This window comes from Suricata suricatta, chromosome 3, assembly GCF_006229205.1.
Source record: "Suricata suricatta isolate VVHF042 chromosome 3, meerkat_22Aug2017_6uvM2_HiC, whole genome shotgun sequence".
Taxonomy (NCBI): Eukaryota; Metazoa; Chordata; class Mammalia; order Carnivora; family Herpestidae; genus Suricata; species Suricata suricatta.
The window spans coordinates 43,749,993-43,765,070 of NC_043702.1; the positions used below are offsets into that span (position 1 = coordinate 43,749,993).

General features: G+C 35.9%; 1 protein-coding gene across 1 annotated transcript in view; it reads right to left on the reverse strand.

The window, feature by feature from the left end:
• Window positions 1-15,078, reverse strand: part of COL3A1 (collagen type III alpha 1 chain) — a 41,076-nt gene that overhangs the window by 17,228 nt on the left and 8,770 nt on the right. The window contains exons 2-24 of the mRNA XM_029934266.1: window positions 13,262-13,464; window positions 12,947-12,997; window positions 12,397-12,510; window positions 11,023-11,103; window positions 8,725-8,778; window positions 8,121-8,174; window positions 7,290-7,343; window positions 6,594-6,647; window positions 6,377-6,430; window positions 5,659-5,712; window positions 5,191-5,235; window positions 4,999-5,052; window positions 4,490-4,534; window positions 3,649-3,702; window positions 3,150-3,248; window positions 2,577-2,621; window positions 2,324-2,422; window positions 2,078-2,131; window positions 1,880-1,987; window positions 1,612-1,665; window positions 924-1,022; window positions 330-383; window positions 71-169 (exon numbers count right to left, since the gene is read on the reverse strand). Of these exons, the coding sequence (XP_029790126.1) occupies window positions 71-169; window positions 330-383; window positions 924-1,022; window positions 1,612-1,665; window positions 1,880-1,987; window positions 2,078-2,131; window positions 2,324-2,422; window positions 2,577-2,621; window positions 3,150-3,248; window positions 3,649-3,702; window positions 4,490-4,534; window positions 4,999-5,052; window positions 5,191-5,235; window positions 5,659-5,712; window positions 6,377-6,430; window positions 6,594-6,647; window positions 7,290-7,343; window positions 8,121-8,174; window positions 8,725-8,778; window positions 11,023-11,103; window positions 12,397-12,510; window positions 12,947-12,997; window positions 13,262-13,464 (1,682 nt within the window). The remainder of the gene's footprint in view (window positions 1-70; window positions 170-329; window positions 384-923; window positions 1,023-1,611; window positions 1,666-1,879; window positions 1,988-2,077; window positions 2,132-2,323; window positions 2,423-2,576; window positions 2,622-3,149; window positions 3,249-3,648; window positions 3,703-4,489; window positions 4,535-4,998; window positions 5,053-5,190; window positions 5,236-5,658; window positions 5,713-6,376; window positions 6,431-6,593; window positions 6,648-7,289; window positions 7,344-8,120; window positions 8,175-8,724; window positions 8,779-11,022; window positions 11,104-12,396; window positions 12,511-12,946; window positions 12,998-13,261; window positions 13,465-15,078) is intronic.

Below are 15,078 nucleotides of genomic sequence, written 5' to 3' on the forward strand. Positions count from 1 at the left end.
CACACTCCCATATGGAAAGTAAAAACCTTCCCGTCAAATATTTATTGAAAAAATAAAGGAAGGAACTCACATCATTTCCTTTAGGACCAGGGAAACCCATGACGCCAGGCTGACCTCGGGGACCAGATGGGCCTGGAGGACCTGGACGGCCACTTTCTCCTTGACTTCCCTAATGAGAAAAGAATTATATTAACAGAGGTTTGATAAAGATCTTATCAAAATATACAATATAAATATCAAGGCTCTACAATATACATCAAGGCTAGGCCAAACTGTGCATCCCATTGTTCACTGGGATGAGTGATTAATAAATAATAAAATGTACATACGGGAGGTCCTGGTTTTCCATCACTGCCTGGTCCTCCTGGGCTTCCGGGCATGCCCTAAATTGAAGTCAGCCAGTCAGGTGATTTTAAAAGGATAATTAAAAAATAAACAGCCATCTGTAAAACTCTGAGATTTCATAGATAGCTTTCTATTTGCACACATTTTTCTGCATATTAAGTGGCTCAGTCAAGTGTTCTATTTTCCATTTTTCTTCAATCAATTCTAATCTTAAGTTATCTTAAGAGTATTTTACTTTGTTTTGAGGCTATAAAAGTAGAGTCTGCTGGGGCGCCTGGGTGGCTTAACACTTAATAATGTCCGACTTCGGCTTAGGTCACAGTCTCACGGTTTGTGAGCTTGAGCCCCGCATCAGGTTCTGTGCTGACAGCTCAGAGCCTGAAGCCTGTTTCAGATTCTGTGTCTCCCTCTCTCTCCGCTCCTCCCTCGCTCTGTCTCTGTCTCTCTCCATCTCAAAAATAATTAAACTATAAAAAATATTTTTAGAAAGTATAGTATGCTTTAATCTGCCTTTAATCCTTTATTTGCCTTTCTTCTTACTAAATGGCAGTGTCAATCAAACAAGTGTTTCTCTGTACCCTTATTCCTGGACCTCCAGGGACACCATCTCGGCCAGGTTCTCCAGGAGCTCCTCTGGGCCCTGCAGGGCCTGGGCCACCACGCTCCCCAGCGGGGCCCTAAGAGGTAAAATAAATCAACAACTATGTTAAAGAAACTTCATTGACCTAGACATTGACCATACTTAGGTTATAACTAGAATACTTCCTTTTGTCTCATAAAGAGAGTTGGTGTGTTGCTCACGGGCCCTGTATAAAATCACTGTTATCTCTTAGCTGGGATGATCATATTGGGAATATTCTGAGGCAACTTGATGAACATCACATGGCAGCAATATTCAGTGGGTAATAACAATGTATTTCCTTGCATATAAAGTCAAATATCTTTGATGCTATAAAATCGTATTTGTATAGGGTTTTCAAAGAACTTTCAGGCATTTTAATTTATCTTATTCTTGTAATTATGCTGAAACAAATAATTCTCAGATAGGCTCAAGGCTCCCATAGAAGTTAAGTGATTTGCTTTAGTTACAAAGTTAGAATGGCTGAGCAGGGGCTGAAATCACTGCTTTATATTGGGAATTATTATTATTTTTAAACTCCAATATATTTCTTTCAGATATTTAGATTTTGATTAATGGGGAACTGTATGGAAGAATATAACCAGTTGTAGTGCCAGCATTTGCAAAATATAAAATTAATTATCTACCTTTTCTCCTGGAAGGCCGTTTGCTCCAGCAGGTCCTCGGAACCCAGGAGCACCCTGGAAATTGTGACAGGTACATGTTTCAGCTTAAAGCACTAAAATTCTTTCTTAATTTTTGATTAACAATATATTCCCATATTATATAATGCTTCAAAACTAGTATTTGGGATAGGATACTCAAGAAACATCACAGTTGTCTCCCCGTGAAGGCGGAGCTCTGTGTGGATGATGGTGATGTTGTTCTCCTTTTAGATGTTCATGGGAAACATACCCTTTCTCCTGCAGCTCCTGGAAGTCCATTTGCACCAGGTTCTCCAGGGGAACCATCTTTGCCGTCTTCACCTTTAGGCCCTGGGATGCCTGGAGAACCAGCTTCACCCTAAGAAAGGATGTCAACAAAGGAATGATTCGGTTGCCCAATTTTCACCCGAAATGAGAAATGACCAATTCCGTTGGGGGAAATACTTACACGTTCACCACGTGGCCCTGGCTCTCCTTTGGCACCATTTTTACCAGGTTCACCCTAAATGAAACAAAATCTTGCTGTACAAACAGGGAGGGTACACTAAAATAATCAGCAGCAGCTGATCCAATTATAAAACCAGAATGACCAATGTAAATTCAGCTGAACAAGTACAAAAAGTCTGCTGTTTATATTTTTGTTGGAGAAATTAAACCACACCTGTCAGGCAATGAAGGAAAATGGGCAACTTACTGCAGCACCTCTCTGCCCAGGAGCACCGTTGGTACCAGATGGTCCAGGGGGACCCCGGGCTCCTATCAGTCCGGGAGCTCCAGGGATGCCAGCAGGACCCTAAAAATAGCCCAGGGACACTAATATTAGTCAAATGCGAACTTTCTTTTCTGAGTAGCTAACTTCAACATCACAAGTGTCTTGTCATGCAAAATGCAAGGGAAGCCAATAATGTGTGTGGATGAAATGAGAGTGAGGTGTGAGGGCATCTTACCATTTCACCTTTACCACCAGGACTACCATTGGTCCCAGGAGGGCCCTAGAGGCAAAAAAGAGCATATTAAAAATAATGCAAAGAGTGAATATGTGTTTATAAAGTACATATATTGGTGGGTGTTGTGCTTTATAGAGATTTGGTGATTCCTCCAACTATAGAACAACACATAAAATGTAGGCAAAAGGATTATCATTATCTGAATAAATTAAAGATCATATGCACTTGGTCTAAATTATTAAATAATAAATAGAAAAGGTTTTTAATACTGCTTTTTCTCTGAATTTCTGTAATTGGTGATTCATTGAGGCACATTCTTTGAAGTATCTGATAACTAGACATCCTTAACTTCACTTGGTCGGTCACATAAATGGATAATTCATAAATCTAGAAGAGGATAAACCTCAAAATACATGATTTTTAGCACTGACATAATCAATATTTACCACAGTAGAGTCATTTCAGAGGACCAAGCAACATTTTTTTAAAAAAACATCTTAATTGACAGTAACATTTCTGGGTTTCACAAAATAAGAGTAGCAACAATTCACTATGGCTGTAGTTGTTACTTACAGGAGGACCTGGAGCACCAGCATGTCCCTGAGGTCCTGGTTCTCCTCTTTGTCCAGGGGAGCCACTTGAACCAGGAGATCCTGCAGGTCCAACTTCACCCTAAGGGATAAAACCCTAAGTAGTCAGTTTCTCTTGCCATTTTTTATCACTAAGCTAGTTCGAACCCATCTCCCAAAAGTTGGAGTAGTAAGACTATATACTTAATCACAATCAAAGTATCCTTAATCACAAAAGTAGACAAAAATGGTAACTATGTGTGTGACTGTGTTATCTGCTTTTCAGTAAGAGACTGGGGAAAGAGAAAAGGCGTAAGAAGAAATATCAGAATAGTTGATGGCTTTTTGGAATAAAAAAACAGGGCTTTAAAAAGTTGAATAGGTAAAAATATATCTACTTGATAGGTAACAATGAAAATATTATTTTCAAGAAGCAATCCAATGATTTTCTGTTGTACTCCCCAAGATCTAGTTGATGTTCCATTATAGACATACAGGTTTACCTTAGCACCAGGGGAACCAGGGAATCCTGCAGTTCCAGGGGGACCAGGGGGGCCCTGAAAAAAATTAAATAAAATTTCAAGAGCTCTTAAGTAAACAAAAGTTAACACTACATGAACTAGTAAATAATAAGTTAGCAATGCACAATACACAAGACTATTATGCAGATAAAATATTATTTATCATTCATGGATGAGTATTATGTGGAGAAACAATGTAGTAAAATAAAGAGAGAGTAAAATCCTTCTGCTGCAAATTCTGTGACTTTGTGCAATTTACTTATTTTTCAGCTCTCCTACTCTTGTTTATAAAATAGAGGTAACAGTATTAGGAATTTTTCAGGGCCCTTTTAATTGTCATGTCTAGTACTGGCTATTAACTGACACTGTAAGCACTATACTGATGTTAGTAATTGGCCAAGTGTAACAGGGAGTATCAGAATTCTATTTATGAATTCATTCTCTGTAGATTGTGTCTAGATTTTGTTTATAGACTTAGTTTCAGTTTGAATGAAATGTTTATAAGAACTGTGGAATTTTGAGTCTGTAGTTCATGTTACTCCAACATTCCATACCATGTAATCGGTCATTACCCTGAAGCAACTTAGGATTAGATCAAAAGTTACTTGGGGCGACTGGGTGGCTCAGTTGGTCAAGTTCCTGACTGGCCCTGGTCATGATCTCACGGTTCATGAGTTCAAGCCCTGCATCAGGCTCTCTGCTGTCAATGCAGAGCCTGCTTCAGATCTTGTGTCTCTCTCACACTCCTCCTCCTCCTCCAGCCTCTCTCTGACTCTCAAAAAGAAATAAACATTAAAAAAAATTTTTAAGAAAAGTTACTTACTGGTTGTCCATCACTTCCACGAGCACCATCATTACCTCGAGCCCCCTAAAAAGAGAATTTTGTCTCAAATATCTTGATAATTCTGAAAAGCTAGTCACAAGTAATGTTCTGACTAAAATTCTGACTCCACTGAGTTAGTTGACTTTTCCTTCAGTGTATTCAAATCTGCTTATCAATTATATATTTTTAGCGTCAAATTATTAAAATTCTAGTGCACATGGAAATGATCTGATGTGGAAGAACTGGATTCTGCATTTAACAGAACTGAATGCGAATTAATGGTTCTAACAATGCAAACGAAGTTAACACAAATCTTTTTTCAAAAGAGTTAATAACTAGAAAACCTTTATTTGTTCCTCTACCATTAAGGCTGAAGTCTTACGACGGCATCTTTAAATGCCATTTTATAGAAAAGATTTTCCTGAAGATTGTCACAGCCTGGAAACTTAGCTGTGACCCTCGTCTGTGACTGCGGGATGGAACTGTACAAGGTGGGCGGCTGTACTCACTGCGGCGCCAGGAAGTCCCGGCCGTCCTCTCTCGCCAGGAGCTCCTCTTGGACCCTATAGAATAAAATGGAAAGAATGGTTGCTCTTTAAACCTGACTTGTGTAAGAACAGCTGGGGAAAGAGCAAGGCAAGTTTTGTTTTAGATGGAGGCTAAGAAAACAAAACTTAAAATTACATGAGAAATACAATTACCATGGGTCCAGGAGCTCCGTTTTCACCAGGCAGGCCATTTTCACCCTGGAAACATGTAAAATGTGTTACCATTTTGTAGGACAGGGAGAGCAATTTATAGTTTTTTAAGCACAGTGTATTAGGAAGCCTATTACAGAACCTAAGAAAAAGATGTATGTTTTAGCAGCATCAAATTTTTGTTAGCTTTCTATTTATCATAAATCTCAATCTGCATTTTGAAAACTTGAGGATGAAACAGAAGTAATCAATGAGTTACAGAGATGCATAATCATTTCTAATCTAGACAATCAAGGTATCAGCTTTCATGGAAGCTTGAATAGACCATCTGAACTAGTCACTGTTGTTTAGCTCCTAAAATAAAAAATTCTGGTAAATTAAAAAAAAGTTAACCCCAAAATATAAATCTTAATTATAGCTATAACATTTAAATGAATTTTCTTATGAAAGTGTGATTTTGTTTTGATTTACCTTTAATCCAGGAGCACCTGTTTCACCCTTTTCTCCATTTCGTCCGTCAAAGCCCTAGAAAATGTTTAAAAATAGTAAAAATATTTAGCTATAGCTGTTAGCTGTTAGCTATCCAGGATGGCTGAAAAGTTTACATTGAATTTTTTATATCTAGTTTTTACCACACAGCATATTTTCAACACTGACATAAATAATTTAAAGCTCTTTTAAATGGATTGAAGACATTTGACATTGATTTTATAGTAAAAAATCTGAACTAATTAGCGATTAGTTCAATTAGGAAGTTTCCTTAACTATAGCAAATATCAGCTTCATGATTTTATTTCTACTAAGTTGTTACATTTGGGAGTCGGTTGGTTAAATCTACCTAATGTTTGCATAGAATAAATTTGCTTGAGCCAATTGTAAATCACATTGACTAAGTCCATGAATAACGTATAGTTCTCAATAATATATTTTCATTTTTTTCTGACAGTGGTGATAAGAAAATTAAATATTTCTTTCCCAAGCCTTTTCACACATTTAAAATCAATCTAATTACTATCTGTAAAATAATTAGTTGGTTTTCTCAACAAAGTTGATAGACTTAAAAACTCAAATCAACTGATTGTCAAAATATATATATATTGACACATACTCAATTGCCCAATAAAATTGGTTAGGCAAGTAAACATAGCTAAATGAAACAGCTTATAGTCAATTTAGAAACTCTACTTACTCTATGTCCTTTCATACCAGGGAATCCAGGCATGCCAGCTGGACCCTTCATACCCTAAAAATAAGGAATAGAAGATATTAATGAATTAGCAAATAGAATCACAAGAAAACAGTAAAATGTCTTCTATTTTTAAGTTTAATTCCATTTAATTATTGATAATTTTCAAGCAGAGATCATTGTGATACGCCAACTAGTTCTTTAGATGCTGAAGACTTACTGGAGGTCCCGGCAACCCTCGCTCTCCAGGTCGCCCAGGTCTTCCGGATTCCCCCTAGGTGGAGAAATAAAAAAACACATAGGTACTTGTGTAAGAGTAAACACACTGAAGCCAATTAGAAAACCAATTACTTAGCTTTTTTCTCCCCAAAGCCTCATGAAAGTGAAGCTAAGCCTATAGTTGTGAGGACAGCTTTCCTAGTAGAAGGAAAGGGGAAGGCTTCTTCCATCTCCATATGAACTTGTGAATAATGCAGGCATTACTCTTCCTTGAAATATTCCGACATTCTCCCAATCCACCGAGAAAAAATTGCCATTGGAAATTAAGTGGGAATGGAAGAATGGCACAATATTGAAGGTGCTTTTAAGTTTCCATGTTCATAAAGTATTGCTATCAGTTGGTCCATTACAAGAGGCAGAAGAAAATATTTGTTTCTCCTCCAGCTAAGTGATATATTCACTGGATGGGTCTTCTTGACAGCGAAGAAGCACAGGTAGGGGTTCTGTTAGTTTGGAATTCAAAAACTAATGTGTATATATAGCTATATAAATAGCACACATTCAAAAATTAATATGCCATTAGAATTAGCAATGATTTTTTGAGTGAGGGTTTTCTGAGTCTAGTATACAATATATGCCACTTAAAATATTCCAACTTGAATTTTGCCATTTCCCCATTCAATCTTTAAACACTTACATCTTTTCCAGCAGGACCAGATGGGCCTATAGCACCAGGGGGTCCTGGGGGACCCTGAAAATAAGAAAATAAAATACAAATATATCTGTAGGTTCTTCTGTTATGATAGTTTATAGTTATATATTATTTGTTTTCCTCAAAGGTATCTCCTTTTAGAAAATACTCTCAACATTTTTCATTTTGAAAAAGACACATTGAGTTAATATTATGCCTATATTATATCAAGTTTTTACTCTTTAATGAACTTATTCTTAATAAGATTTAAAACTATCATGTATCTAGATTTTACATCACTTGTGAATATTTTTAAACCCATATGCACTTTTACATTTTGTAAGATATTGAATTTTTGATATCTAGGTATTTCCAAATATTTTGAAATATTAAACCAACTTCATCTTACTTGCTTGTTTATACAGTAAGTTTTTTTTAGAGGGCTCTGTTAGATTATGTTTATTTCTGTTAAATTAAGTTTCAAAAATTGTATGTCAGAAGAGTAGATAGGAAGGTGAACTGAGTGGCTACAGGAAAATCAAATCTATATTTAAGAGAAAGAGGATTTGCATCCACACTAGGACGTGAACTATTGTGGTGGCTGAGTAGCCAGCGAATTCCTAGGTTAAATAGCAAATGTCTGTGTCTCTAAGAAATATAAACCATTAAATGAGTCTAAAAGATCTTTGAAACCAGTTCAACTATCATAAAAAATATTAGTTATTATTTTAAAATTTGGGCTTCAATTTAGCCTATACATTTTAGGACTTGTGATTATGTTTCAGAAAATGAAAATGATTTCTATATAGAACTGTCAATTTTTTAAATGTTACTTACTGCAGGACCAGCTTGCCCAGGTTCACCAGGGGGACCTTGGTATCCTGGAGAACCCTAGTGGGTAGAATAATGTGTAAATATTTTAAAAGTAATATAATATTCATACCAGGCATTTATATCTTGGAGACAGTATGAAATCAGGATTCGTGAATGCAGTCAGTGAATTTTATTCCAATTTATAAATACTGAAACCAAAAATTTTCAGATCAGAATAAAGCAAATTTATTCCATTCTATCCACTCCATTTCACTGAAATTGAATTGTTTTGAACTTGGAGCCACATCACATGCACATCAAGCCAATGTTTCTCTCTCTCTCAAAAATAAATAAATAAACAAACTTTAAAAAATATATAGTTCTCCTTCTGGTTTTGAAAAGCCTATGGCTTAATTTTACCAAAGTTTTAATTGCTCATAGTTATTGGTAGAAAGGAATTACATAAGGAATTTCAACGTCTTTGAAGAAATGATAGTTTTTGCTTGTGGTTTCTCTACTGAATTGTGATTATGCATGCTGGAATGGAGAAATTACAGCAAGATCCATGTTACCTTGATTTATATAATATGCATGAAAAAAAGAAAGCGCCACTAATGGCTGTACTTACTGGGGAGCCAGGATGACCAGATGTACCAGGGGGACCAGGAGGACCAGGGGGACCCTGGAATGTAAATTTGAAGGATAAATACATAATAAATGCATCTGAAATACACTTTATTCAGACATCAAAGAGATGCCTCTGTTTAGAAATGACACTGACATTTAGAACAATGAGAATTGGGGCACCTGGGTAGCTCAGTCAGTTAAACGTCCTACTTTGGCTCAGGTCATGATTTCACGGTTTGTGAGTTTGAACCCCACGTTGGGCTCTGTGCTGACAGCTCAGAGCCTGGAGTCTCCTCCAGATTCTGTGTCTCCCCTTCTCTCTGTCCCTCCCATTCTCATACTATGTCTCTCTCTGTCTCTCAATAATAAATAAAAACGTTAAAAAAATTTTAAAGCAATAAGAAAAACATACCTCTTTATATGGTAACTATTCAAGGATATGATTAATTTTATTAGATATACAGTGAATATATCACTAAAACTCTAATGGAATTTTCACAGAATCAGTAAAAATTATTGGTAATCCCCCCAAAACGAATTCAAAATCTGGAAAATTCATGCAAAATGTTAAGAGTCTCTGTAATATTAGGATGAAACTGGTACTGGTGAAAGAATCTTTTTTTTTTTCTCTCTCTTTTTTTTTTTTTTTTGTCTGCCAGCCCAACTCCCTGTGAAAAAATATTTACCTGTAAGCTGTAAATCAAAGTTTCTAAAAATGATGATGTAAATCAACCCAGAAGTTCTTAACTACATTACTGAATTATGTTGACATGCAGATCTAGATGTCCATATGAGAATCATCATACATGGGACAATGATACATTACAATTATATCCACTCAATTTATCATTGGTCAGGAATACAGAATAAACTAGAAAATCTTCAGTTTTGTAGCATGATGTTTTTAAATACTGACAATAATGATATAAAACTACATGTTATAATTACATTTTCTCTTGTAACTTCTTTTCTGGAATGTTAATAAATAGTGTTTTCTTTTTAGTTTTTAGTAAAAACTATATATAAGATTAAAAAATAGGATTCATAGTTTGAATGAAACTTGAGCAAGACCAGATATTTATATTGTTAATGTAGTTCTTTATCTTGGGGCATCTGAATTACTCAGTTGATTAAAAGTCCAATTTCAGCTCAGGTCATGATCTAATAATTTATTATTTCAAGCCCCGCATTGGGCTCTCTGCTGTCACTTCAGAGCTTAGAGCCTACTTTGGATTCTGTGTCTCCCTCTCTCTCTCTCTCTCTCTGCCCCTCTCCCACTTGTGTTCTCTCTCTCTCCCTTTCTCAAAAATAAATAAATAAAAACTTAAAAAATACAGGCCTCCTTCTGGCTTTAAAAACAAACAAAAAAATCACATCCCCCCCAAATTTAGAGATTTGTAAAGTTATCTTTTTATAATTTACATCAATTTTAAGGGTCTTTCCAAACTGGCCATTTTGGATATATTTGTTAACATTTTGTCTTCTCTAGGTTTGGAAGTCACAGATGCGGTGTCTAATGATCTGGGGGCAACTGTCCATAATCTCTGAGAATCCAATGTCATGCTTCATTTACACTTATATGCCTCTTACTGGCGGGGAAGCCATAATCTTCCCCATGTCACCTTTCCTGACAGTCTGTTCTACAGTAAGGGTCATTTACCTGGGACACAATGCATCATGTGGAGGTGCCCAGGTTTCAATGATTTTTTTTTTCTATTTTCTTCTATTAGAACTCCAGGTCATTTACATTCAGGGAAACCCTTTAGGTAAAATGCAAATAGCTACCAATTATAATAGAAGAACTTAGACTCAATAAATTGTGGAAACATTTGTATTCAATTTTAAGGTTTGAGGTGAGGCAGATTGTAACACTGGACAATTCGTCACTCGGATTGTCATCTAGAAGGGAGCACTTAACTGATGAAAGCTCATAAAAAGAGATTCTGAACAACTTAGAGAGAAAAAGGGAAAATGAAAGGAAAAATAACAAAATTTGGTTAAAATTAGGGAATAGATGAGTGTGAGACCTAACCATGAAGGCAAGTGGGCCCCTGGTAGGGGTGTTTTTGTAAAGAAGGAAGGGTGACAAAACAGGCATGAGATGAAAGGGGGTGAGCAAAAAACGAGTTTATAGAAGGATCATGAGAATCCTACCATGTGCATTCTCAGCCTTAATGAAAAATAAGGTATTTTGTATAAGTATGCAGTAATACCATATTACTAGAAAAACAACCATTCAAGTATTAACAAACTGGAAGCTAAATAATGCTATAAAATGCTGAGAAACATTTGTACATACTGCTGGCCCAGGGTAGCCTCCGACTCCAAGTCCTCCTACTCCAGACTTGACGTCGTATGATTCAAACTGAGGAGAATAGTTCTGCAGCAAAGAGAACAGAGAGAGATGATCATTTTGATACATAGACCATAGTTCTTTCCAAAAACATTTAGAAGAGGTGCACGTAGCATCTATTCACTGATAAAATGTTTTTGCAAGCCAGAGGATGTGGTATGTATTATTTAATTATCTTGTTTATCCTGTCTGTAGCTTCATATAGTAGATACCCTACGGAAATACTTGCTTATGTGATGCACAAATCTTTCAATTAATTCTTTGCAGGGTTAATCTCAAACAATTTGTTCCTATATAATCTTACTCAAATTATTATTTCTAAGTGATATCTGCAGCATTAGAAAAAGCATCATACACTATTTGAAGTTGAAAGAGCTTTGAGATTATATAGTCTCATCTCATTTTGAGCAGAAAAAATGAAGAAGTCAAATAACTTTACCAACATTTAATGATGCAAGTAAAATTTGTGTCCCCTGGTTTTGGTTTACATGCCTATCAAATTCCCCCCTCCCCAAGTAAACATCCCCATAGAAAATAGGCACAAGAATAAGAGAAAAGCTCATTTGCTTATTGGATTTCTTTGCAGATTATTTTGTTTTGAATTCCAGGCCTATAAATGGCTTACCAGGATAAGAATAAATTAGATGGTATGCTTTGCATTCTGTTGAATTGAATTCTGAACAGCATATTTTTACACTCAGGGTGATTTGTGCATATGTGGTTTCTTATTTCTCCTAACCTGGTGTAGCAGACATTTTGTCTTATTTCTTTGTTTTGGTGAGTTGCTTTACATGCAGAGTTAGTTGGTTGCCATGTATTTTAGGAGGAGCAGGATGTTCTCTGAAGGCTTGGCAAGAGTAGCTGCATAGGCTTGAATAATCCTGTTGACTTGAAGTCAACAAGAAGTGTTTGCAGCTCTTCAGGTGCTTTTTGTCCAGGCTTTCAGAGGCTTCACCATTGGGTTATGAATAGAATAAGGCACAGTTGCAGCAACTCCTAAATATTCCAGGTTAATTATTTTGGAAGTTAATGGCTCATTTCACCATCATAGTAATATATTATATGCCTGCTGAGAAGTTGGGAAATTTTGCAAAGATAATAGCAGCAGCATTGACATTCTGAGGAAAAATACAATCTATAAAGCACTTAAAATACTCATATTTTTATTTTAGTGCTCACTTATAAGCACTGAAAAGAATTTGTTAAATACATAAAGTCAGAGAATAGATGTAAGGAAGCCACAAAAGTAAGATGCAACATAGACTGAAGAAAATGAAGTAAGTAGTTTTAAAGGAGGGGGGTTGTCCAGGAATTTATTACCTGAGGACCAGTAGGGCATGATTCACAGATTCCAGGGGGGCCGGGAGAACCAGGGGAACCCGGCTGCCCTGGAATGCCAGGATCACCGTTTCTCCCAGGAATGCCAGGAGGGCCCTGAAAGAATCAGAGACAAAAACCCATAAAACAGTGTAAAATCCTAGTGACTCAGAATCATAACCAAATTGTAGCTTCTCTGCCTTATAAGATGAGGAATCAATATATGTGATATATATTGTCCTGAGAATTCATACTTTTATCTAAATCATGTGAATAATTTCAATGTGATTTATTTCTTTGTATATTGACCTATATTTTGTTTTTCAAACTGATATTGAGTATGAAGACATTAAAGTTTGGGAAATTTAAATATTCACATGTACAATTATGGATTCTCAGCTTGAGTTCTTTCATGTCATTATTTAAATATATGGTAGTAAAGGAAGGGTCTGAATGATGAAAGCTCAAATACGAAAAGTCTGTTGGAGGAAGAAGAAAAAAAAGCAAACTACTTAAGGAACTCATTTCAATCCACTGAAGAATGTTTACTTACTGGATCTCCCTTAGGGCCTTGAGGTCCAATACCATTAGGAGGGCGAGGAGGCTGATAAATGGAAAAGATACAGATTAAATAAGACATAAGAATATCTTTCCCATGAAATGTGTCCCAATTTGCATATTGATTTCTTATCCCAAATCATATCCAATCCTTGGTTTAAAGCTAGAATGTTCATCTTTTACTTATAATACCAACACGATTGTTTGGCAGACCTTACTTTCTTTTCCTTTCAGGCTCCTATGATATAAAAACTATTCATGTGTTACAGTATGACTCTTGAAGATATACAGATATTTTTTGTAAACTCACAGCTGTTGGAGGCTGTGGGCAAACTGCACAACATTCTCCAAATGGGATCTCTGGGTTGGGACAGTCTAATTCTTGTTCGTCACATATTATGTCATCACAGAGAACAGATCCTGAGTCACAGACGCATATTTGGCAAGGTTCTGGCTTCCAGACATCTCTATCCGCATAGGACTGACCAAGGTGGGAGCATCCTCCATCAACAGCTGGAAAATAAGTTAGTTGGTGTGATGTTATCTTATGTTTTGCTGAAATAGGGTTTTTGTTACGCTACCATGATTTTCCAATAACCAAGTGGATATAGTTTGAAACAAAGAATTTCTTCCTTTTAGTAAACAAAGTTTTATGTTTTTATAAGCATGCTGTAGCAAAAAAAAAAAATCCACACATTAAATTACCATGAACATCACATTCTCTCTCCATAATTTGCTCACTGGTAAGAGATTGCTTAAGATAACAAATCTGTTTATTAACTTTAAAATGGCACACCATAGTACATTTTCCTTAAGGCCAATAAGTGTTTTAATTTCAATTATTATAAGAATTTAGTACCCATGGAAATCACACCAAGCATTTAAACATTTGTTTATTCATGGTGTCATTGAAAACAAGCCTTTCCAGTCACCACCATCCTTTGCTTTAACAGAAGATAAGAGTATTAAACTATAATGATGATTTTGTCACTAACTGAAAACTTTCTAGATTTTAGTAAGCTGATCAGGAAATTCAGGGGAAAACAGATACTCCTGGCTTCATAAAACTCTTCCAAATTCCTGGGAAAGCTTGAGCAAAGCTTATTGTATGTATTGAATATTACTGCCACTCCGTTGGGCATTAGTAGGTCAACATGGTATGACATAACATATTGTATATCCCACATGGATGTAAAGAGATTTCCAGACCACTAAAAATAAATAATTAAAAAAAATAAATATGGGCAAGGAATAAGTAAAAATAATAGGGAAACATATGAATCATGACCATGTGTATTTGTGGCTTAAAATGGTCAAAAATTTACTTCAACCAAAGTTTTAAACTTGTTTCCTAATTATATGTAAGGTACTCACATTTCAGCAGCCATTAACAATAAATCAGCTCAGGGATTGCCAAAACAAAACCTGCTCTCAATTCTTAAAGCATTTGCTGTGGATTGTGGTTAAATACAACTTTAGTTCTTGAGGATTACTATGATAGCTTGCCAGTACTTGAGTAAATAAGAAGTTTCTAAACATCTGCAAAAGTTTTTACAAACAACAAATGATGTACTGTTCAGGATTTATATTTCTGTGAAACAGTGAAATTTTATTTTCTCAGAGCCAAGGTCTTTAAAATGTCTGCTGTAAGAGGCCTGCTCGGGAGGAAGCAAGTGGTTTAACAACCGAATTTTTTGTTGCCTCGTGGAGAAGAGGCCTTTGAGGGGGTCCTGAAGTTTTTCCATCTGGATATTGCGTACAGGCATGGAGATCACCTTGATAAGTTCCCATTTCTACATCTTCTCATATCTGAAGTAATAATGATTTAGGTCCATGCTAAATATTTTGGGCTCAGAGGTTTCGCCGGTTTAACAAAAGTTCAGGCACAAAAAAGAATACATGCAGGACCTATAGATTCTATAGCATATGGAAATTGCCTCCATTCCCCCTTTCCATTTTTGTGTGCAGATACAACTTTCATGATCTTGCATAATATTCTTGATCAACTTAGGAAGTGTAAAATCTGTTCTCACTGTGTTACAATTATCCAATGTGGTCTACAATAGTAAAAAAAAGCTTGTTTGTTTAATTGCAATTTTAAGAAGGTGAGAATCTGTTTATTTTAAA